This window comes from Uranotaenia lowii, chromosome 2, assembly GCF_029784155.1.
Source record: "Uranotaenia lowii strain MFRU-FL chromosome 2, ASM2978415v1, whole genome shotgun sequence".
NCBI lineage: Eukaryota > Metazoa > Arthropoda > Insecta > Diptera > Culicidae > Uranotaenia > Uranotaenia lowii.
In genome coordinates, this window is record NC_073692.1 from 188,713,636 (window position 1) to 188,740,067 (window position 26,432).

Here is a 26,432-nt window from a genome sequence, read left to right on the forward strand (position 1 = left end):
ATTGATGCGTGGTTTGTTGATTAATTGTGCTAATACTAAAAACGTAGCAAATGTGTTATTCTAGGTACTGATTGCTTCACCTTTGAAATGTTAAACAGTGGATCCTCAATTTGTCACCCCGATGATTCATTTTAGGGTGACAAATTGTGGGCAGATACAATATCGGGTAATTTTAAAAATGTATTGTTCCAAACTACTTCTGATGAAAAAATAATCAAAACTGACAACTGAGGGAACATTACTTCTGCTTATTCCGTATGAGGCTGTATGGATGTAGGACAACATACATATGTAGTTGTTTGGGCTGATACTTTAGATTTCTCGATAAATGATGTTATCCTCTTGCGGCGTATTAGGAAATTGCTTCGAGGAAAGCTCAATTAAAGGGCACACATCCAAAGGAGTATATGAGCGAAAATGGTTGATTTTAAGTTTATAATGCCAACCGCTTTTTCATTTTTCAAAACTTCTTCTAGTAGTAGATTTTTACAAGATTTTACATATTTACGTTTGCGTTCGAAAGAAAAAATTTCGATTTTTTTTTCCGATAAATATATGGAAATTGGAATAAAACAACTAATTGAAAGCATGGTTTCATGAAATATACTATTACGCACTTATTATAACCTTTTGGTTCCAAGGGTCCAAAACAAGCTCGTTATTCATATCAATGTTTCGTTATATCGTTAAATTTATTATTTTGATTGTATTCACTGTCGTGTTCCCAGACGAATGAAAAGGCAAGTTGACTAAACTAAAGTATATGTTTATTCAAGAAAGTGTGACAACTGGATTACAGATCTTTCACACAAGGGGTGGTATTTATACCAGCAAGTACCCCTAGCGTGATGATAGCATGCTGCGACATTCTAGTAGCATCTGATTGGTCGTGTGGTCGTGGCCTACCACATCTCCCTTTTTTTTAAGAAAGATCGTACGAGCTCAATCGCTTGGGCGGACAGCGATTTCGGGTTGGTCTTGTCCGTGGTGGTGGAACTTCAGGTGACTGCAGAGGTGAGCCATACTCGGAACAACCCAAATCGTCTTCATTCCGCAAGGAGTCTGTTTGGTCAGCTTCGGAGACTGGAACAACGAAATCATCCAACAACACCGACAATGGAAGATTTGGTGTTGGAACCGGTGCTGCTGTTTCGATGAACCAGACCTTCAGTTGATTGGTGTGGGATCGGATGAGTCGACCGTTGTCCAGGAGAACGGTGTACATCACGTTACCTTTGGGTTCGATGATCCGACCCGGAATCCACTTGGCGCAATTCCCTTGATGAACCTTGGCCAGAACCGGATTTCCAGCGACGAATTTCCTTTGCACAGCGCCGTGACGTTTATTGAACTGAGCGTTTTGAGCATCGTTGATTCGTGTTGAGCTTGGTAGCGTTGGCTTCAGAAGGTCCAATTGGGTGGAGATTTGCCTACCGAGGAAAAGATGAGCAGGGGTCTTGCCGTCAGGAGCGCTTCAAGCTGGCGTGGAACGGTACACTGACAAAAATGTTAGTAAGTGCTGTGTTGTAGCCATGCTTTTCCCATTTGCGAGCTTCTTGAGTCCTCGTTTCAAGCTGTCCACAAACCTTTCCGCTTGGCCGTTCGATTGCGGATGGTATGGAGCGGTCGTCAGATGTTGGATTCCGTGTTCTTTGCAGAATTGTTGGAACTGTGCGCTGATGAACTGGGAACCGTTGTCAGAGACCAATGTGTGGGGATATCCGTATCTTGCAAAGGTTTCTTGCAAGAAGTCCAAAGTTGCAGTCGTAGTAGTTGAACGCGTTCGGAAAACCTCGGGCCACTTGGAGTAGGCATCAACTATGACCAGATAGTAGAAACCATCGATGGGGCCGGCATAGTCGATGTGAATTCGCTCCATCGGTTTTGAAGGAAGGGGCCAGGATTCGAGAGTTGTTTTCCGGGGATCTCTCACTGCTTGGGCACAGGAACTACATCGGCGCACAAAGTCCTCGACGTCATCATCGATGTTCGACCAATAGACGAAACTTCTTGCTATTGACTTCATGCGCTCCATTCCAGGGTGTCCTCGGTGTAGCTGGCGAAGTATTCGTTTTCGGTACAAGGCTGGAACGACGACACGGTCACCAAACATGATGCAGTCTTGAAAAACTTGTAAGCTGTCACGTCTGGAGAAAAACTGTCGTACTGTTGGATCGGCGATTGTTTTCGTAGATTCGGGCCACCCGTTCTGGATATAGTTGAATACTTCTTGAAGTGTTGGATCCTCTGCTGATTGTTTGGAGATCATGTCCGATGTAACCGGCAGGTTGGAGATGGACCCTTCGAAAATAGTTTTCACGTCTGTCTCCATCTGTATCGCTGCGATGACATATTCTTCGTCCGATTTCTTGTGGGAATCCATCAGACGAGAGAGAAGATCGGCGTGTCCAAAGCTTGCGGTTGGAACGAACTGGATTTCGAAGTTGTAGAGCAACAAAGTCAACGCCCAGCGTTGGAGTCGATTTGCTGTGTACACCGGAATCCCTTTCTTGCTGCCGAAACCCTTCAGGAGGGGCTTGTGGTCGGTTTGAAGAGTGAACCTGCGACCATAAACCATTTTGTGGAAGCGCGTGACAGCAAAGATGAGTGCCAAAGCTTCCTTCTCGATTTGGCCATAGTTAACCTCAGCAGGTGTCAACGATCTTGAAGCGTGAGCGATGGGTTTGATGGAACCGTTGGGGAATCGATGCATTATAACGGCACCCAAGCCGTGTTTGGATGCATCACCAGCTACGATGATTTCCTTCCGAGGGTCGAAGTGTGTCAGAAGGAGGTCAGACTGCAGAATGGATTTGAAGCGGTCGAACGAGCTTTGGCATTCTGGAGTCCATTCCCAGCGGGCGTCCTTCTTCAGTAACCGGTCGAGCGGCGCACGGAGCTCCTTGATTTGGCCTACAAACCGTCCATAATAGTTTATAGCGCCAAGATAGGATCGAAGCTGTGACACATTCGTGGGGGCCGGCATCTCAGAGATCGCACGAGTCTTGGCTGGATCTGGGCGGAGACCTTCCTTGTCGATGATGTGACCAAGAAATTTAATCTGAGGAAGAGAAAAATGGCATTTTTCGATGCGTAGATGAAACCCGTAATCACGAATCCTTCCAAGGGTCGCGTCCAGATTGCGATCGTGTTCCTCTTGAGTTCGTCCGAATACCAGAATATCGTCGAGATAGGTTTTTACACCTGGGATGCCAGCTACCATGCAGTCGATTATGCGTTGAAAGGCTCCAGGTGCCGATTTTATACCTGGAGCAAGACGGTTGTACTGGAACAGGCCTCGGTGGGTGTTAACCGTCAACAGTTTGCGTGATTCTTCCTCCACTTCGACCTGGAGGTATGCGTCCGACAGATCGATTTGGGAGAAAAGGCGTGCCCCAGCCAGGGTAGTAAAGATGTCGTCGGGATGAGGCAGAGGATGCCGGTCGGATTCCAGAGCTGCGTTGAGTCCAGTTGAGTAATCGCCGCAAATTCGAACAGAGACGTTGTCCGATTTGCGAACCACGACGATAGGGGCAGCCCAATTGGAGAACTGCACTGGAGAAATGATGCCGCGTTCTTGTAGCCTTTGGAGTTCAGCATCCGCCTTCGGGAGAGCGGCATAGGCTACCGGGCGCTTGGGGCAGTATACTTGTCGGGAACTGAATTACAGATCTTTCACACAAGGGGTGGTATTTATACCAGCTACTTGCCCTAGCGTGATGATAGCATGCTGCGACATTCTAGTAGCATCTGATTGGTCGTGTGGTCGTGGCCTACCACATTCACCATTTTTATTATTGCTCAAATGTGAATAAAAAACATTTGTATAAAATCGGACATCTTTTCTTTGTGTCTTTCATAAGTCATCTTAACTATCACTATCGATGTTATTATGTTGTATAACAATGTTGTCGATTGACGCGATATCTAAAAATAATCCTCCCAAAAGGAGAAGGTTTGAATCTGAGTATTTTTAAATTAAATCAAAGTTAGAGACAATATCAGGTAAAAAAGGTGACAAAATCGGAGATTCACTGTATTCTATTGTATTTTGTAAATTGTAGGCGGTCTTTTTCTTGACCTTAAAAAAGCCCTTGACATTTTAAACTACGAAATATTGTTGAACGAACTTGAGTGCTATGGCATGAGAGGCTTAATCAACTATTTGTCAAATAGAAAGCAATTTGTCTGCTTATGAGAAGGAAAGAGCTCCCTAGAAAAGCGGAGGTTGGTGTTCCGCAAGGCAGCAATATTGGACCCTTACTCTTTCTAATTTACATAAACGATCTCAGTAAGTTGCCGTTACACGGTACACCTCGCCTGTTTGCAGATGACACAGCTCTCTTTTATCCCGCAAACTGTTCCAATATCCGCCAACCTCCTGACCTTGAATCTTGCTAAAACAAAGTACATGATTTTTCACTCTCCTCGGAAAAAAAATCGAACCACATAACGATCCTAAACTATCTAAAACAATAATTGAAAAGGTAACAAACTTCAAGTACTTGGGAATAACTCTAGACGAAAGTTTTTCTTGGCGCTTCCACATTGATCAATTGCAAAAACAAATATCATCTTTTAGCGGTATTTTATGGAGAGTAAAAGCATTTGTTCCACGTCATGTTTTACTGAAATTCTATTTTGCCTTTAAACACTCCCGTCTATATTATTTGATAGCGGTTTGGGGTAGAGCACCATTGTCTCTCCTCTCCCGTTTACAAACCCTCCAGAATCGATGCATTGAAACAATCTATAATCTTCCCCGTCTTTACCCAACCAATTTACTTTATTCCGATAGATCCCATAACATATTACCTCTCTTTAAACTGTGCGATTTGCAAACCGTAGTTTACGTATTCGATAATCTGCACTCGTCTAACCATAACCAAAACTTAATATTTAATGCGGGCCGGAGAGTTCATAATACCCGTCAATCTCACCATCTTATGCGCAGCACAGCCTCTACCTGTCTTAGTCAACGTCGAATTCCTTTCAATGGTCCTACGAAGTTCAACAGCCTTCCAGAAGATATATAAAACAGTTCTAATAGAAACATTTTTAAGATCAAACTAATACAATACTTCAAAGTAAACCTAAACCAATAACCAACCACTAATTTAGCAATTTTTTATTTTTTTTATAAACTTCTTAGCAGTAAATTTTGTTCTAATAATTTAGTTTTAGTTTTTTTTATTATCAATTCTCATAAATAAATAATCAATTTATTAATCATCTAAATGGATCTCTTCAAAGGAATCTTCTTCCACCGAGATTCATTGAGTAAAATTCTCTTTTGGTTTTTCATAAGGCTGTGATCATTTAGAATCCGGGCAGTTACAAACGTGTGTATTTTAAAAACTATTCATTTGATCGAAAAACTTTCTATGGAGCAAATGAAGGTGTTAATATGACATTTAATGTAAAAATATAAAAAAAATGTTTATCAACGATTTTAAGAAATACTCTAACTTTTTCATAAAATCTCTTTTTTATCTTTGCACACTTTTTTTAGTCATGTATTGATTTATATTTTTCACCACAGAAGCAAAACCTTTGCAAAATCATGCCATTTTACACAATCTGACCTGAAAGAATCAATTTGAATCTAGTTGGAACCTTTTCATGAGTATCTCCAAGAATTTGATCTCTTAAATCCGGTTTTAACATAAATTTTTTTGTCCATCAGGACACATCTGTCATATTGCGTAAAACCGGATGCACAGATTGCGATCTTTGGAACTGATAATTATTAGTTATTTACTTGGTGTCTACTAGTCAGGCAACACTTTTTGCCTGCCGGAAATGGATTTTTTGCATTATTTAAGGAGTCTGCATTCAGTTTTCCCCAATAACCATAGACTTTGTACCATATTTAAGATCAAGGGTTCCACAACGATGCTTGGTTTGAACTTCGTGAACGTCCTAGAGTGGCTCCTTATAATTCTTAACCATTTGGTCTGAAAAAAAAAAAATCAACAGTTCATGAGCTTTCAAGTCAACAATGAAGAATTTTCGAGGCGTAAAAGGAGGAAATTTGTGCAAAATAATTTTTAACCATGTTTTTTTGCACTGTTAATATCTCAAACACACGTTAACTTAAGAATCTTTCAAAAATAGACAAGATAGTCCTTTTCATAACTAACACAACGCTGCTAAAGTTTTGCATATCCGAGCTCTATTAACGTAGATATCACCGAAATAAAGTGCCCGGATACTAAATGAAGAATTTAATATATTTTTTTTCGGATATAACATACATTTATCCATTTCATTCAAGCAGAATCTCTTGGAACTGTGTAAGCTTTTATTTTATAACATGAAATCCTTAAATGTTCTCAATATGAACAAGAACACATGAAGAAACACATGGACCAACGATTTCTAAGTATACCAAAATTGAGAATTTTCCAAAAAAAAGGTCCATTTCTAGTTCTCTCATGTTTAAAGTTTCTCTTAGCTGTAGCTTTTAAAAACTACTTGGATTACAGTTTTCATTACAATGGATTGCTAAATTAACATATTTTGAAACACTGCGCAAAAAGTAAGTAGGAATAATAATTATTGACTTGGGTTCAATGTCGATTTTATGAAACACCGCTTTAAGGCGGGATTGGGTTCTAGAGCAGCCAAAAGTCACATATTCACATAAAAAAAAGGATTTTGGTTGTTACATTTTGGCTGATAAAGAGAAACAACTCCCCGCATGAATCAGTATTATACAATAACGATTTCCATTATCTTCTTCCTAAGACACACGAAAGATTAGCTTTATAGTTTTGGATTATTAATGTACGATTAAGGTAGTCGTTTTTCCATGAAATGGAATCGTTTGGACGCACTTTACGATACAGCGAACGGGTCGTTAAGTAGAGTAACCATTCATTTTTTTTACTTTTTTCTACTCGTTTTGAAGCGAGTTGGATCATACGTGGAATCTTTAGTGAATGATCGTCTCATAAGAAAAAGGACGATACAGCATATCGTGTTGTATTGACAAAAAGATAAAAAATTAAAATCCAAAATTAGATTTATAAACTTTTATTTTTCATAATATTATTTTACACCTACTAAACTTTTCAATATTCACTTTTTTAATAAAAATTCTTTTATATGCGATGGCCGATGATCGCGTGTGCCACTGCTCCTGATGTTTATACGGTGGCGGAGAGGTAGATAAAACCGGAAAACTGAGATGTGGTGCTGTTGGATTGTCCACATTGTAACTTTTTCCGCCTATGAGTCCGCGAACGTCTTCCTCCTCTGAGCTTTTGCCGGTTTTTTTATTGAGGTCACATGCAATGGTTCCATCGTCATCGCCTGAAATTGGCAAGCATTTTCCAGATGTTCACCATTTCGCCTTCTAGATGTTCCATGCTTGGTCTGAATTTAGTTTGCCACAGCTTCCGGAATTCCTTCTTCGCTGAATTCTATTAGTGGGAGAGAATGGATTCAACTAATATATTTCCTTTAAATGAAAAGATTTTTACTTTACCTTCATCACTTGCATACTTGTCGACATCCTCGGCGGCTTCCGCGTAGTCTTCGGTAGTTCCGTACGCTACCTCCCACAATTCCGGAACAGAAAAAAAATTGGTGAAAATGTGGTCATTGTTGACGTGACAGCAGAAAATACGATGCGCGTTGCAAAAAAAATCTTTTAATTTCCAAAATGATTAATCTTATCTTTCCCGAATATTTTTTTATCATTTCGACGTGTTGCAAAAATAATCAATTTCCTTAAAGAAGTATTAACCGTATCTTTCCGAAATGATATTTTATCCATATTAGCAAAGGCACATTTAGCCAAAACACAATGTGAAACGTTACTATTAAAGTAATCAGAACGGAATAATACTTAAGATTCATCGTATCATATTTGATTATGCGGGTCCCCATTTTCCTTGAGTGAACTATATGTACCCATTAATAAACTTGAAAGTTGCAAAAGTGCTTTACATGTACGTTGTACTCTAAACGTTTCGAATCATTAGTCCGATTTTGTCGATCAGCTCTTGTTTTAGTGATATGGCGTGTAGAAATGTTGAAATTGACCAATTTTTATAAAATTGATCATTGATATGATAACTGATGAACCAACAAACCTACATGAAAAATCAAAACTGATTTTGTCTAGATATTCTAGATTCAGATATATATCGCATTAAAAATATTAAATTCTACTATTTTTAAAAATTTCAAAAGATAACATTTAAACTATTTGTGAAACTGCCGAAAAATTTTTTTTTAGTATTTGATACTAAAAAATTAACTCATCTAAGAACTTCATTAAAGACCGCAAAACGATTGGACTAAAGGTTTGAGAAATATCCTAGATTCGAAGCGTTTTAGGCCCCAGGGTTTGAGAACTTCAAAAATGACCCCAAATCGTCTTAGTCTAATGAAATACATATGAATTGTTTTCCCATGTGATCATCATCATTTTCGTAGTCTATTTCTATTCTCATCATTTCCACTTACGGTAGTTGGACTCAAATTTGGATATTTTGAGCACGGCAAGATTTGCATTGCCTTCTCATATACTGCACGGGTTGTCAGATGTGATGAGAAATGATGCGTTTGCCGTATTTGGATATCCAACCAAATTCGGTGTTTGGCACCGCCTTATTTTCTAAATATTTCCTAAAAAAGATTGAACATGTGCACGCAATAGCATGTGAATTTCGATCATGCGATTATACAATAGATAAATCAGATTACTATCAATACGTAAATATACGATTACATTCAAAGCTCAACTCCAGCTCAAATTGCCCGGAAGACATTAAAACCAAATATTTATCAATCCTAAGACAACCCCTCAAAGGCGGAAGCTGTGTTCCACGGAAGCAATATTATTAGCAAATTGATTTATCTGATTTGATGATAAATAAAAAAAACTCAGGCAGCTCAATCAATTAGCACCAAACACAATACGCTGCCAACCAGATGACCGAGATTCCAGTTTCGTGAAACCTTTGATTCCGCATTTTGGCAAACACGGCATGGACCGGGCCCGACATGGACTCAATCCAAAATAAAATGAGCAGAGTGACAATCAATCATAATCAAATCCTTCGAAATGGGAAAATTTGCAATTTGCTCCGCTTATTTGAGGTCGAAAGCTGAATTCTTTATTAAGGTTGATTTAAACAGTGGCAATTCAATTAGCAAGGAAACATATGAGAATAATACTTTTATAGCAAAATTTGTTATGCTTAATACTCAAAAGCTTTTAAAAATCTGCCATATCTCATATCAGCCACCAATCTATAAACACGGCACCCAGCGCCAATGATCTTGGCAGCATTCAAGATCGCAATGCAGTTATGCTATCTAAAAGCTCGGTCGATCGGCCGATCGCTAGTTTAGTTAGTCAGTCAGCCCACAAGTTCTCCTCAACCTTGTCCTCGGCTCGGACTCGGACTGACCGGCCGGACCGGTGACAAACTGACGGACAGACAACGACACGAGAGATAGATAACCATTCACAGTTCGCAAAACCGATTAAGGCAACCGATCGAGCTGTGCTGTTCGGCTTAACCAAAACCCGATCCGGTAGTCCTTCTTCGTATGTGGTTTGGTTCGTGATTCGTAGGTAGAGATACCTTCATGTGGCGATCGATGCCATGCCATATGCTTTTGAATGGTGGTTGTCTACTGCAAAAAAAATGCATAGCCCGTGCAAAAAAAAACCAAGATATTGTAAACAAAAAAAAACATTCTCGCTAGCGGCGGTGATAAATTAATTGAGGCGTCTACTGTCACAGTCAGCGGTCACGTTTGAATGGGTCGTTAAATACATATCGGCATGGAGCTACTCGCGGTGTGAGCATTTGATCATATTTCGGTGTTTGGTGGTTTGAACTTATGCGTTGATGAATCACGCATGAGCATTCTGTTTGATTTGTTTAAGCAGAACAGTTAATCATGAAATGAAATGTCTTCTATAGACTGTTCCAGAAATTATAAGCAAACTTTAAAAATGATAAAAAAATATTGTTATGTTAAATTTTATTTATGTTATTAGACACACTGTAGCATTATTTGTGTAGACGCAGTCAGTAGAATTCGAAAAAAAATATTCGAATTAAAATGACCGTTAACATTGGTTGTCCTTATAATTAATGGAACAGTCTATATTATGTTTTTTTAATTTGATCAAACATTTTTGATAAGATTTCTGATAAAAGAATTTTTTGAATAAATTTTGATTACTTTACTAAGACAGCAACGTTGGCTCAATTAATATTGATGAAAAACCGCAAGTTTAATTTATGTTTGTATGTATGTATGTATGAGAACCCACCAGTGGCTGATAGGTCTTTCGACCCGAGGCGGTACGGTGAGTCTCGATCGCACATTCAAAAATTGTTCATTCTTAACTCATCAACAATAAATGCAGCACAACCAAAGGGACGGACCCTTTGGTTGTGCTGCACTGGCTTGGGACAGGTTTGACTCATCTTACTAACTTCCAACTGTTCAAAACAAATAAAGAATCCTGGAAAGGTACTTTAGTACCCTATCCATAATTCTAAATTTGTCGAGATACTCCGGCTGGCTTGAACCCACAATTCATTGTATATCAGTCTTCCGATCGTTTAATGTCCTGTCCATTCCCCCCACTAAACCCCACAATAGAGTTAAGCTATTTCATTATATAATGAATTAATAAAATTGTTTAATATCTTACCTTATTACCACCTGCAATTCCATTTCATAGTAATTATTTCCCTGTTTTGAAAGGAACTCGATAATCCCTTTATACAATTAAAAAAAACAAATAAAGCTTATTATCACAATTCTTTTGTCTTTTGAAATTAAATAACATAGTCGAAAAAATAAAACATTCTTATTATTTCACTGAAGAGTTCAAAATCTATACTTACTGCGTAAATGTGAGAAGCAGCAAACTGTTAAGGTCGCAGTAAGCTAAGCATTGATAGATTGCACTATGGCAATAGTATGAAAAAAAAACTCCCCCAAAGCAGCGATCGCTAGTTTTTTTTAACCTTTGTTTCCAATTTTGAATCTTTATGGATTTTTTTATCACTATCATAAACAATATTATACATTTCACAAAAGATTAATTTCAAGACGGAATTGCAAATGGTAATTAGAAAAAAATGCAAGGAACGAGCTCACCAATTTATAAGCAGCAAGATCCGCATCGGCTGGCAAACATTCTCATTAGTTATTCTTCGCACTTTTTAAATCAGGTCAAATGAAGATCTGAAAGATATCACTAACTTTTCAACATCAATTTATTGGATTTTCATAATAAAAATTGGAAATTTTTTTTGATTTTTTGGAAAATATTTACAACCCGAAAAAAAAACGCGTGCTGTCAGTTCAGTACACGCCTACTCTTCAGTTATCACAAACAAACTTCGAAAAACCGCAAGTTCAGTTTAGGCAATAAAATTAGCATGGGAAGATTGAAATTCAAGAAATTTTACGTGTTCTGATCATTTGATGACTAGAAAGTCGCATGCCAAATATTTAGACATCCCAAGTAACCAAAAGTCTCATAGTTACTTAATCGTGAGCATTGAAGGATCACATTAGGCTGAATAAATTGAACAAGGAAAAAGTAAGTAAAAATAGGTTCTCTTAGGTATCTGTTTTATACCTTTGAATTAATTTAAAAAGTTTATAGAAGCATAGCATAGCATAGCATAGCATGGGGTGACTACACACATCTAGCATTGGCTTTAGAATCTTACTTTCAAATTATTGATTGACTTCTATTCAACAACTTGTTTTGGAGAATTTTTATATTCAACATATACTAAAGTGGGAAAGAAAGAAATAGAAAAATATGAACATAGATAGCTTGAGCCACCAAATAGCCTTCCATTAAAAATTTGTCGAAAACTAGCTCCTGTCGAAATCTAGAGTATCTACCTTACATATTTCAAGTGTTACTTTTTTACTCAGTGTAGTAACATATTGCACACCGCAGCAAGTCAATGTAATCATGGTAGGGAAGTCCTGTAACAGCAAAACAAACTCTTTAGGTGCAGAGAACTCATACGACCCTTAAAGCTGTTTCAGAAGAGATCTGGAAGGGTAAAAATAGGAAATTCTACTTGGTAGATAGGGTTAAAAGTTTCAACAAAAACCAATCTCACCAAAATCCATCGTCAGCCGGCAGAGGCTTCCACGCTTCTTATCCTTGGCAGTTGCTCGTGATGGACTCATCGGGGTTTCAATTTATCTTCATCTTCATTTTGAATAATCACAGCAGGCCACAGTGCATTTTGGCAATCATATGTTGAGAACGAAAAACAATTTTCCAAAAACTTAAACCACTTTCCTCAACCCATATTAACGAACAAATGAATTCTTTTCCTTCATAAAAAGCGACACTACAGTATTCTGATCAAAACATCTTCGCCATCCGCACACAAATATGGCACATTTGTCAACCAGTGTAAGATGTAATTTTTCTTCAATTCCAGAAGCCCAAATTTTACACGGCGGTACAGATAACACCATATTAATTAGATGCTCTCGTAGATGGATTCCGAGAAACACAAGAAAAACCGCTAAATCATGAGATCGCTCCACATTCGATGCAATACGGCTTCGGATCATCCTATAACAGCTTTTTATAAAATGTTTTCATTAATTTCACTCCTTAAACGATCAAAATATTTTAATTTTTCTGACGGAGAAAAAAAAAACGCGTGCGCTTCCATCAAGTCAACGCCTACAACGAATTTTAAAAGTTAATTGAAGTTTCATTTAACAATTTTGTGCTTTCTAGGCACCACTCACATTCCAAAGTCCATTTTTCACTATCGAGCGGTCTTATGAACTTTTAACGAACTTTTATGTTCCATTTGAAACCAAAATTCAGTTGTATTGTTTTTTTAAACTGACCCTCAACCTTTTTGGATGAATGACTTAAAACATTTTATTAATCAAGTGTTTTACAGATAAAATACCGTTTTTTTTTCAAGATTTCACTTATATAATCGTTTGGGTAGTATAACTGTCTTGTATGGTTATTTGGATCCAAAACTTCGAAAGTAGGTATACTGAAATGAACAAAACATTTATGACTGAACTGTAACAAACAAAACGAAAAATATCCAAATTTTCGAAGGTGATGGAAAGTATTAGAGAAACATGGGTGCAAGTCCGTCGGTGAGCCGACATTTACGGCTTATGTTCTTTTTTTCTCGTTTCTCTAAGACTTTCCATCACCTTCGAAAATTTTAAAATATTCTTGTACGAAGATGTACCAAAACAAATTCAAATCATTAGTATTGAGAAAAATATTTATAAATACTTATGATTTTCTGGTTATTGCCTCCTTTTTCGTTTTGCTTTGAATTCCCACACAATTTGGCGTTTTCATTCGCTTAGTCCTCCAGTAACTTTTCTTGGTTTAAAAATTCAAGTTTTTTTTCTAAACTGTTGATAAAATGTGGTACAAAAAGGGTTTCACAAAAATTACATCAAACTTAGATTTTTGTGCTCATGTTAATTCAAATTCATATTTTTCTGGCCCCTAATAGGCGATGGAAGTGCTGCCGAATTTGGGTGATGGTTTTGCATTAGTGCAAGTGGGATGCAGCTAAAATTTCATCCAACTTTTGACAGATCTTACGGGTTTTTCTTAAGGAGAGAAAGAGTAACTTTTCGCTTCCATCGCTTTTTATGTGATTGTTCGTTAACCATTTGGTGAAAAGCCTACTTTGAGAAAGTTACTCTTATTAATCTAAATTTGTTTCAATTGATGTTATGAATGTCGGTACCCTAAAGGTCGCATCCCGCGCCGATCCACCGGTGCATAGTGCCGTGGTAAAAGACCTCCACTGTTGATGATCCCGAGCCAGCGTCTTCACCTGGTCCCAGTCAAGATTCTCTTCTTCGATGACCTTCTGGATTCTAAACTAGCGCCTCTCTGCAAATCTCGTTTTCATCTTTCCGCAGCGTGTGCCCAATCCATCTCCACTTACGTTCCCGAACCTCGGTTTCTAGCGCCCTTTGATGACACCGGCGTATTTTAAGTGTTTTATAATTTCAGACCTGCCGATTCTCTTAGTTTTAACATTTAATACCCTTAAATTAAACTCAACAATGTCAACAAAAACTTAGAAAAAATTTCAAATTTTTGTTTTTAAATAGTTACAGAGCTGTTTAACATAAAAAATGCTTAAAAAGTATCTTCTTATCCTAAAATTTAAAAATTGGCTGGCAAATCCTGTCAGCAGTCTGAGAGGGTCAAATTATCTTAAAATTATTAGAATTATCGCAAACGGCAATCCATCTTTGAATCCATGTGAATCCTTTATCTTCTGAATTTCTTATTGTGGTGACACTGAAGGGAATTTAATTGAAAAAATGCTCAATGATTAAGAAAATTAGTAACCACTAGGGACCGCTATATTTTTTTTATGATAACGCTTATCGTGATGCTTTCTGGATTAAAAAGTTTTGCCTTGATTTAAGCTTTGAAAAAAAATAATTCGATAATGAATATTGAAAAGTTAACGATACTTTAAAAACAATTTTTGATGAGAAATCACTTTTTATACTTTTCCTGAGTTAAATGTCTTAAAATTCCATTCGCACTTCAGATTCAATGCAAATCGCTACAGCACACAGTGGTCCAAAACCCAGAAAAGCTGGCAGAAAGGCGATTTTTGAAGCGCTCATAATTATCTATTCAAATATTTCATCGTGTTCCGGCATTTTCAAGCTAAATGAAACCATGAAAATGATAGTCTTACGTTTATCCGTTTTGTAGTTCTCAAAGAAATGCTTAGAAAAGATTGGATATTTTTTGAAAAATTCGCAAAGATTTGCTTACATTGAAAAACGAATAGATATTCAAATCGCGGATATATATTGCTTTGCAATTATTTTTATATTTTTGTTAGGCATATTTTACACTTTGTCTAATAAAAATTTGTTATTTGGAATAAAGTTGAAATTTTTTATACGGAATTTAGTTGCAAAAAACGATAAATATTTTGAATTTTAGAACTTCAACTAGAGATTAAAAAAAACTCCACATAACTCCACTCTAATTTTACGTTGGATAGATTCCCACATTTCTGGGCTACAAAATATGGCAAATTGGGCTGCCTTTTTTTGCCATTTTTGGAGAACAACGTCAAAGAGTTGAACCACTTTTATCATCAAATTTGACTTCTAAGCCAATAACCTCCCCGGTCACGAACTAAATTGATATTTAATTGGATCTCTAGGTTGATTTTTCTCAAAAATCCATTCATAAAACATCCTTTTCATATTTTGAAGCACTATCAGTATGAATTCCTGTGACACTTTTACTATCAGGAAAATTCCCAAAACATAATTAAATTACGGTTTCTCAAATATTCTTCTGATTATTGTTCAAAACATAGATCTTTTTTTGCTGTTCAATATTCATGAGAACCAATTAAAACTTTAAAAATTGTTAGAAACTTTTATGGTATTATTTAAAAAAATATGAAATAAATTTAAAAATAAATATTAAAAGTTAAATTAAAAAATTTAGAAAATATGAAGCAAAAAGTTTGTATTTCTCGTTCAAAATGTAAATTAACCCTTCGTTTCATAAAGTAACAAATTTGCAACAATTAATGTATGGAGAAATGGAAAAATTGTATTTTATTTTAATTTTTTTTCATCATGTACTCATCATTTTAAACTGTTTAAAATGATTTTCAGGGAAAAATAAAAATCATGAAACGAAGGGTTAAGTGTTTTGTGTTAAAACAACCATTGATATAAATAATAAATCATCATTTAAGAAAAAAACCTACAAATCTTAATTGAAAAATTTTGATCAGTAGTGGCGAAATTGTTGAACAATTCTCATCTATCATAAAATTTCTTTATTGATTCGTTAATTAATGAAAAATTAAAAAAAAGATCGGTACTAGAGCGTTGTCAGGTCAATCTGTATTGATTTAATTTCATATGTATTGTAATTTTGAGATAATTTTAGATTCAATTAACCTCTCCAGGATGTGATAGATTTGGCAGCTATCTGTTGGAAAATTTCAATTCAAGAATTTACTTACTGAGATATTAAAATAAATTAAATTTTTACAATAAAAATAAAAAAAAAGGAATTTAAAAGAAAATATGATATAATATGTTATTTTTTGTGAAGTTATGATTATTGAACAATTTTGAAAGGTTTCAGAGCAAAAGAGCTTTTTTGAGAATTGGACCACTGTGCAGCAGTTCAATCTGGCTTAAATTTTGCTTGTTACTGTATGTTGATACAATGATAGTTCTAAGCCTGGAGTTTTCTTTAACCTTTTTTTTTATTATTATTTTCTAGTTTTGTAGCCCTGCTGCACTCTGTGATTCTTCCATTTTATTCAAGAGCTATCCTTACTGTTAAGGTTAAATATTCTTAGCTTCTACGGTTTCCAACCCACTATATTATTTTAATAATCTCTTGAACTCTTTGTTTTAAATAAAATTTTACAGTTTTTTTGGAAATAAATTTATTTAATGGATGAATCTAGTCCTAAACTGTGATAAATTTGAAATTTTTCCTTAAAAAAGCATTTCGATATTTTTGTCGATCAGTATTGTTGGCAAAACTGAATTGCAAATGATCGATAGCAAAACAGCCTGCAGCGCGTAAGATTCATCATATTTTGTTCATCCCTTACTTATTTAAGTTATTCTACTGTAGACTGAAGTTCTTCTTTATTATTAAACTAGCTGATTTTACCCGGCTTTGCTCGGGTTCGCATAAAATATAAATCAAAATGAGTCGTTTGACTTTTCAAAATTTTGGAAGCTTTATACTCATCATAATTTAAAAAAATTGGCGCATGTTTAGCCATTTTAAATGTTTTATTGAGATTATTCACCGTATTTATCGTTTTCATATTAAAGAAAAACTTATAGGTGTGAGGTTTCAATTTAAAGACATTCAAAATAACAAGACGAGCAGGGGCGCAACGAGCTAGGTGGTTAGACCAAGTGGAGCGTGATCTGGCGAACGTGGGGTGCCCGAGAAATTGGAGAACGGTTGCTATGAACCGAGTGAATTTTAGGAATTATGTTCGTCAAGTTATGTCGTGAGACGGAATACTATGTAAATCAAAATAATTTCATATCACGAAAAACATTTTTTTCACCCATTTTTTATCTTCAAATGATAATTTTCCTTATATGAGGTATGAGGTTTGAATTTAAAGACATTCAAAATAATTTCCTATCACGAAAAACATTTTTTTCACCCATTTTTTATCTTCAAATGATAATTTTCCTTATATATTATATCCTTTCCCTCATCTAATAAAAATTTCTTTTAGAGTTCATCCCCCTTTTCAAAATGGACGATCTCTCTGTACAATGGTATATTCAAGTTTCTGTGCTTAGAAATTTCCTAAAAAGACTTCCGAATCTGAGTTTATGAGTACTTTTTCTTTAAAGCTAAAAGTTCCACAAACAGTTTTTTGAAGTTATCAAAAACAAATCATCTCTAAACCGAAGTTACCATTATAATGTTAAGAGAAAGGTTTTATTGAAATTAAATATCAATGTTTCTATTCTTTGGCACAAACAACCCATTAATTTGGATGAAGAGTGATCACTGTTAAAATTCTTAGATATCATGTGTTTGAATTCGCAGTACTAAACGGTTCTACCATAAGTTTTCTCAAAATTGGATGATAGAATTGAACACATTGATGACCAAAAATGATTCAAAAGTGACCAATTTAATTCAATAACATAATTCTAAAAATCTCAGATTTGATATATTTATTATGTTATCTATTTTATCAAGATATTTTTATATCTCATCTATTTTCTAATTCCCCGTTTAAATTCCCCGACGGCTATCAACGCGTTGAAATCGAAGCATTCAACTTATAGATCAGAATCTTATTATTTTTTCTTTCTTTGTGAGGGATTCCAAAAATATGTTGATTCTTAGATGCTACAATTTATTAAAAAATGTTCATTCGTTTTTCATCATTGATTCCTAAAAGATATTCAGCTGAAGAAGACAATTCACTGTTCACTGATCAGTTCACTGTACATACTTGTAGTCTCTCAAATCCCCTTGGCGGCGCTAGAGAGCACTTTGAAAACCACTACAATTCAAGTTAATATATTTCTAACAGGCTTGTTGTATTTTTCAATGCAAAATGTAGACTCATTATTTCATCCAAATATATCCACGTGCTTTGAACAGTGGAAGGACAAAAAAAAAGCGCCAAAGTTTCCCCTTTCAAATCCTTAATGCTCAGCAAGCTTTGATTTGCTGTCCAGTACACGTGAACTCTGAATGGTCCATGGAGATGGTGAAAAAAAACCCCGCCAAAAGAAACGAAAATCTGTTAGCAAAATGTGTGCCATGTTTTTTGGTTTGGTTGTGTGAATGTGTTTTTTGGTTGTGTGTGGACTACAAATCTTCAAAAAAAAACAAAGCGTAATATTTCCTGAAATGATTCAGAAAAGGCTAAATTTTCCATTTCTAGAAAAATTATTGTTACTGTATTTTTTCTTTTAAACATCTTCCCTAAACACACCGTGGCTAGTGTCCACAGGTTTTCGGTAAAGTCAAATTTATCCGGCAGTCGCATGCATGTTTCCATCGATAAGTCGAATAAATTTACACCGAACACAATAGAATCTCTCCGTAAAAAAAATTGATCAGCTTTGATACAGTCAACGTGGGCATCATGTAACACTTTTCAACTTCAATGGCTTCTAAAAACTTAATGTTGACGTATAATCATATCGTTTGTTCATCAAAAGTTTTAAGGTTGGTGGGACATCAAATTGAAGTAGTCACATAAACTATTGGTACACCAGAAAGTTAGTAGATGATATCATTAAGCCAATTCGTCATACTGGGTATAGCTTTTTACGGCATCGAAAAATGTAAAAATTTATACTTCTGTTGCTAGATTTTATAATTTTTTTTTATGAGAATCAAATACTTTAAAAAATTATTTCACGATGTGAGAAACTATGCCATTATCATTATGTTATCATTTAATGGTAACTTTATAACTTAATAATAACATAGAAATTTAATAAGTGTTGTAGTATACCAATGTTGCATCTAACTCTGCTGTTGCATAACCCTGCCCTGTTTTACGGTATTTTTTCACTTTTCCTTCCTAAAAATGAAATCATATGCTTTTTTATCAGACTGTGCATCACAGGAGCATTGCATCTCTATTTTTATTTAAACACCTTTAAATAACAATTTCATTTCAGGAAAAAAAAGTAAGTAGTCGATCAATTTTTAATAAGTTTACAGAAAGTGTTCGTTTGAGAACGTAACTAAATCAATAATTGAAATGAAGAGTTATTCGTCGTCCATATATTTCCACCACTACACATTGTCCGGATTAAACATCTTGGGGGATTTGTAAAGCTGGGAAATTTAATTTAAATGTTGAAACATAAAACAAATTGAAGAATTGTAAAAGAAACTACCTTAGCGATATACCACAATCATGAAATATTCACAACTCTTAAGTTATGGGATGGACAAATATAATCTTTGGTCCATCTAACTTTATTATGGATAAAGAAAATACTATTTTTAGAAAACATAAAACAAATTTTCTCATTCCCGATATCTCGTCGTCGTCGCTTCCAATCAATAAATATGTCACAAAACCAGAACCGATCGACTTTCCCCGGCAAGCTTTGGATTATTTTACTTTCCTCATGTGAAAAGTTTCCAAGCCCCTCCCGATTGATAGACGAAATCTGTCAAGTGAAATTTTGATGGGTTTTGAGCTGCCATGTGCTGAAGAAATCCCACGTGAAAATGTGATATTGATCGCCGTGGAGGGGCTGGAGCCCGGCAGACCGGCAATGAGATGGGCTGAGACCGTTTCAGTAGGACTTCCACCCACGCACGTTTCCGGCCACGATGGTACAGGCAGGAGGCAACCTTGTGGAACGGATTCTTCTGTAGGAAGACGTCATCCGGTTAAATTTGCTACCACTACTGACTGGCCCTGGACCAGGCAGACTCGAGCAATTGAGGAGGTTGAGTCGTTGGGGGGTGTTTTTATTCAGGGAGCACGCCGATCGAATAAAAGTTTCCTTAATTAGGCTTCGGGGCAAGTGAATTGAACAGGAATGAACTCTCTTTGCCGGCTGAAGGCTGGATTGGTCTGAACTGATTGGTCTGGTCGATGTCTGAGCCGGAAATAAATACGCCATTGACATTAATAGCCGGTTAGGTTCTCAATCAACTCGTGAATTATTTAGCAGTTGCTTTTATTGGGTGTTTTTACTGCAGAACATAACTATATACAAGTGTGTTTTGATTGAATTCATTTGTCAATGACTTAAATTACTTACAGGTGTCTCAAAACAACTGTATTGGATTTTTTTTCTAAGGCTGTTAAAAATTCTATTCTTGATTTTTTTATCACAATAGTGTCATTAACAAATTTCAAAAAATGAATTGTTTATAGTATCATTTAGTCACATCATCAAACTTATCAAATTAGTTGTCATATTTTCTTTAAATGGTTTGATGTTTCCCAAAAATAGTCCTAAAATCGGTTCTGGCGCAATTTTTCCATCAGACACCTACACCTACGATACGACTCGAACGTGGATATCTTTCCGACAATAAGACGGCAAATTATTCGCCACGGTTCAGTGGCTGGCTCATGGTTCGACAATGTGAATGCCAAGGTTAATGAAAACTGCAAAGAGTGATGTGGTGTTTTCATTTTTTTTTCTTGTTTCCTGTACAATTTTGGGTTTTATTTTCCATTTCTTAACAAGGTTGGTAATGGTAGAAATAAAAAAAAACGGATGAAGTGGTGGTTTATTTTTGATTGCTGCTGTGCTTCATAAAATTTTTGAAGACATTTAGGGATATGATTTCAGCGAACCGTTCATAGGGAAATGAAGTATGATTATTTTAGGTGGAAATTTTGAATTTGTTCACAGCTCTGAGTGAGGAATACGATAAAGATAAAAAATGTTTCCAGATATTTTTAAGTTAAGGGGGGGGTAGGGTCTAACACTTTCAAAAAATCGATTTTTTTATTTTTTTATTTTCTTATTGTAAAACATTTCAAGAATGTTGTGTCAAATTTTCAAGTCAATTGAAGCAAAACTGTAGAAGTTATAGGCCTTTATCTCCTCCTATCTAATACTACAAGAAAGCAAGAGCAGAAACTTCAAACGCGTTTTTCTCGAAAGCACATTTTTAAAGTCCGTGGACATCGTCATTTGAAAACTACTTATCCGATTCTTTTCAAATTTGGAACATAGTTTCTACATATAAAATACCAGACCCCAACGTTTTTCTTTTTTGATTTTTTTACTTTGGGGAGATTTTATAGGTGAAAAATGGCGGATTTTTAAGTGAAAAATCGTAGTTTTTACTTCAAACAGTCACAAAAATTTCATAAAAATATTTTTAAGTTAAATAAAAACGTTGGGGTCCAGAAAAACATCTATTAAAAATATTTTGCTCTGATTTTTTGAATTCAGATGATTCTGTGCTGAGATACAGTGTCCACCGCAAATCCTGTTTTCTAAAAGGCATCCTCGAAAATGCTCCGTCACCGGCTCATTTTTCAATATTTTTCTACGAAAAAAAAACCTAAATGTTCTTTTAACAATGCTTTGTATAATGCAAAAAATTTGAATACATTTGTTTGAACGATAGCTCTAGAAAAAAATCGTGAAAATGGTGTTTTTTTATACCCGTTAGACCCTACCCCCCCCCTTAAGTTCAGTATTAAAAATGTATGCAAAGAATTCCAAAATTCTTTTCTGACATTCAAATATCATAATGAAGAGGAAGACGAAAAAAATGTTCAACAGTTTATTTTAAGTGAAGGTTGATCTTTCAATATATAAAGATCAGTTGGACTATATATTCATATGTTTGTCTGTTTGGAAAGGGACCCTCATATCTAACTTTCTTTTTTGAGTTCCCGAGAATCAAAAGTCACCATCACCATTTGCCTGACATAAGAAGCAATCATCCAAAGTTCATGTGCACTGAGGCAAGCTAATCAACGCCTAATGCTAATCATTGAAATCTTGATAGGAATTTTTGGCCAGTTTTTTTTCCTTCTGGGTATTGTTCGTTGTATGGGGCACAAGCACAAGGTTCTTGGACGAAATAATGGACCTATACATTATGGGTAAAAAAATACTACTCATCTGTAAAGAATATATTGATTAGTACACTGGTTTTCAAAGTGGTCCCTACCACCCAATAATATTGAACTAATTTGAGTAAGAATTTTCACTGTTTATCTACTCCCGTTGCGTAGATGATAGCGTTCAAGTTTTCTTAGACAACGGTCACAACGATCTGTTAACTGGACACAGCGGGTAAGGTCCTGGAGAAGGTGATTCAGTATCGACTCCAGATTTACACCTAAAGTTAGGGCTGACCCTCGGAGAGACAATTTGATTTTCGTAGAGGAAGCAGCACCGTAGAGGCCCTCTGCTCTGTTATTGAGATAGCCGAGCTAACGAAAAGAAGAGAGCTCCGCTTTTGCGCGGGTGTCACTCTGGACGTCAAGAACACCTTCAACAGCGTCAGTTGGACAGCGATTGCGTCATCGCTTATCCAGAATGAGGGTCCCGGCATATTTGCATAGGCTTATGAAAAGTTATTTCCACCATCTTCAACTACAGTATATGACCGGACACAAGAGGTCTCGGCGGGTGTGCCACAGGGAGCAATACTTGACCCGGTTCTGTGGAGCATCATGTACGACGAGCTCCTACGAAAGAGCCTCCCATTGCGGATTTGCGGATGATGTAGTCATCTTGGCGAGAGTCTCCTCGACATCGAAGATACAGCTACTTCCAGGCAGTGGAAAGCTGGATGCACTCTTGTGCCTGCACAGCAAAAAAAGTATTGTGAAATTACATCAAATACCTGCACATAACTTGAGTCGCAAATGTTACTTAATATTACATCGTCAGCATGTATCCGGCTGTTTGAAACCATCTGATATGTATTGTACCACTGATGCAAAATGGGCCAAATTTCCTAAAAATGAAAAATTAGGAAATTATATTCAAAGCTATAGGTTTGCTTACATTTTTAATAAATTTTGGTAGTACTTACACGCCAAACAAATACAGCCGAGGTCCGTAATCCGTTTCTAACTTTTTGAAATGAAAGAAATTTGAACGTCAATTGAAGAAAACATTGACTACTTGATGCGATATCACACAAAAAGTTGTGATATTACACCACACGACGTATTCACATTGTGTACATCGTTTAGATGTATTATTTCAACAGAAATCTCTAATACTACAATGTCTCCAGAAATTACATCGTCCATCGTTACATTTTTTTTTGCTGTGTGCGTCTAGCCCACAACAAAACCTAAATGGTGCTAATCACCAACCTGATCTCACCAAAAACAGTTACTAAATTGCAGTTGGACCATGTAATATCGTGGTCAAATGCGCAATTAAATACCTTGGGGTGATGATCGACGACAGACTCAGCTTCACGAGTCATTTCGACTACGTGTGTAGGAGAGCGACAATGGCCACGGCCGCACTCACATGGACGCTGTCAAACTTCTCGGAAATCCTAAGTAGCAAGAGGAGGATACTGTCAAGCGTGACCACGTCAACCTTGCGGTACTGAGAGGCGGACTGGAGGCAGGCCCTGGGAAGACAGTGTAACCTGCAGAGACTTAGCAGCGTTGAGCAGCTGATGAACCTGCGGGTTGTCAGTGGATAATGGACAACCTCGTCCGAAGCTGCCTGCGTAGTGGCGGGCGCCATACTCAACTCGGTTTTGTTAGAAGAGGATGTCTATTGTTACTGCAATAAAGACACGCCCAACGCACGAGATCTCGCCAATGAGGACTTGATGTCCAACTGGCAGCAGCTGTGGGACAGCTCAGCGAGACGATGGTGAGCCCATCGTCTGATCTCGCAAATCGGGAGCTGGAGTGGAAGAAGACACGGTGAAGTGGACTTCCATATTACGCAATTCCTGACTGGTCATTGTTAAATTGCCCAACTTGTGGTGACGAAGAGGAGACACTCGAACACGTGGTGTTTGCCTGTCTGTGGGTCCGACACGACATTAGACAACGGGGTGCAGAGGATGTGTACGGATTCCAACACAGCGATAAGTTCACCCGGATCTTGACTGCCCTGCAGAGGACATTAGAGTCATAGCGTTCAAAGTTCTGAATATGTGCGTGACAGGCGCGAGTTCAGGACAAGCTGCTCTCGATCTGGCACACGATGGACAGAAAAAACCGCGGGCCAAAAATCCTAGGGTTGCCTGCCAAAGGGGTACAAGAAGACCGGACAATGGTCGGAGTAGACTGACCCCATCGCCGGGGGACGTCGAGTAGAGTGCGTCCGACCCCACGGTTTGAAACTACAAAGATAAGGCAACATCTTCAGCGTAGCGGATGCCGTGGGTACGAAGCGTTTGTGTTCCACCTTCGGGGAGTATCTTATTAGTGCGGTTCCCAACGATCGAAGCTGCGGGGATAAGACTTTACCTTCTTCGCAGTGGAAATCGTTGGGAAAGTGTTAGTTCAAAATCGGGGAATACCCACGGGTAAAGTGGCTCTCGACGCTGGGTGAGCCAGTCAAGTCGGTATAGGATTACGTCTTCGTCAGGAATTATCCGAGTAGTAGCGTTAAGTCCCGATCGTGTACTGTGACAGGTGCGAGTCTAGGATAAGCTGCTTTTGATCGGTACACGACGGGCATAAAGGTGGCAACCAGGCTTCCGAAAAGTACTGCTTTGCTATGACAGCTTTTGTCTTGCCAAACAAACTGTCTCGGTTTTCCTTACCACTCGGTTCGCTGCTGTACCGTCGGTAACGAATTGAAACGCTTCGGCTACATCGCACACGTGCGAGAACCCAGGCTGTATCTGAACAATCGGCTCAAAGCATGCGTTGCCAAAAACGTTGTGCTTTAAGCTGTAGCGAACCCAATCGACAGTTCGGTTTTCATCCCTTCATGCTTCCTGTTTCGAAAATAATTTCATCCAACTGTCGGCAGCAGGGCATGACAGTTTTGGGCAGGACTGTCACGGGTGACTGTCGTGCCCATACCGTACCATGCCCGATCGTATGCGTTGCTGCTCGGTTTCGAATAGATCGAATGAGCCATCTATTCGCACCGAGCAGCAGCATACGATCGGCGCGTAACGCGATGTGTGGTGCCGGTGCAGGTTAGGCGAAAAGGGAAGGGGAGGGTGATTGGGGTGATCACCACCCGCAGTAGCTTCAAGCATAAAGAAAATTCATACGTTCGTTCGAAATTAACTCGGCCCGAGCGAATCTCGGATACAGTCGGACGGAGTAAGTAGTACTGTCATGCTAAATTCAACGCATTGAAAACTGTCACGAAGATATTCCCAAAACTGTCACGAAGCTTAAAAAAATTTCAAACCCACGAACAAACTCTCGCATGAGGTAAAACGAGGCCTCGCTGTACATCGCACGACCGCTCCTTTTAAAACTGTCGGGGAAGAAATATTCGGGAAGCTTTCATCGAGGTGCATGTGCGACGTTCGCAAGAATACTGTCGTTCGCCAGTACTTTTCGGAAGCCTGGTGGCAACCCTAGAGAAGAAGTCAGGCCTCGAGTCTTCAGGAGGAGAGGTTTGTGTGGTCAACTCCGAGCCTTTACGATAAGAGGTCAGATCTCGATTAACGATAGGAGAGATCGGATCTTTAATCAACAAGAGGAGGGGTATAATTGGTTACCTCGAGTCATTGCGAGGAGAAGCCTTCAGCCGTGCAGAGAAGAGGTATGTGTACGTCAACCTCAAGTCGATGCGAGTAAGGGTCGATCTCGCGTCGTACATGGAGAGATAAGGCCTCAAGTCGCGAGAGAAGAGGTTTACGTGGGAATCTCGAGTCATTTCCAGGAGATGTCAGTTCTCAAGTTTTGAGAGGAGAGTTCAGATTTCGAGTCGTAATGATAAGAGGTTTTGTTGAAAGTGGTCTCGTTTATGAGTATTGCTTGGAGAGCTCTAGCGCGAATAGACCGCCCACTATTGAAGGACAGCGTGTTCATCAGTTCGAGGCGGGAACTAGGTTTATCAAGAGTCTATCCATTGTAGCCAAGGACCCAGACTGGGGGCCCGTGGTGACTCGTCGTTCCTTGAAATACAATCCGTTTTTCGGGAACTACCACCTGTGGTTACCAACTAAAAGAAAACGGTCATGAGGTCGAATCCCAATCACGGCGTGCATAAGTAGTACGCTTCCTGTGTGTCGATGGTCGATGGTGTTGGCATGTTTGTGTTTTGTTTGGATAACGTTGTTTTTCAGATAAAATTAAACATTTTTTCTGTGACAATAGTTACTAACCAAGACAATTTCCACCATTATTTTGCTCATGTGCCTTATAAAATGGTTTTTTTTTAAATAAACTGTAAATAAAAACAAGATGATTAAAATGGATTGTTTGACC

At 37.5% G+C, this 26,432-nt stretch overlaps 2 protein-coding genes across 3 annotated transcripts in view; one reads left to right on the forward strand and one right to left on the reverse strand.

Moving 5' to 3' along the window:
* Positions 1 to 26,432, forward strand: part of LOC129748297 (protein gustavus) — a 738,224-nt gene that overhangs the window by 172,700 nt on the left and 539,092 nt on the right. The window lies entirely within an intron of this gene.
* LOC129742189 (uncharacterized protein K02A2.6-like) lies at positions 923 to 3,739 on the reverse strand. Its single transcript, XM_055734050.1, has 3 exons — positions 3,711 to 3,739; positions 1,503 to 3,659; positions 923 to 1,430 (listed from the first exon to the last, which is right to left on the reverse strand). Exons 1-3 carry the CDS (start codon positions 3,737 to 3,739, stop codon positions 923 to 925), a joined length of 2,694 nt encoding a protein of 897 aa, XP_055590025.1.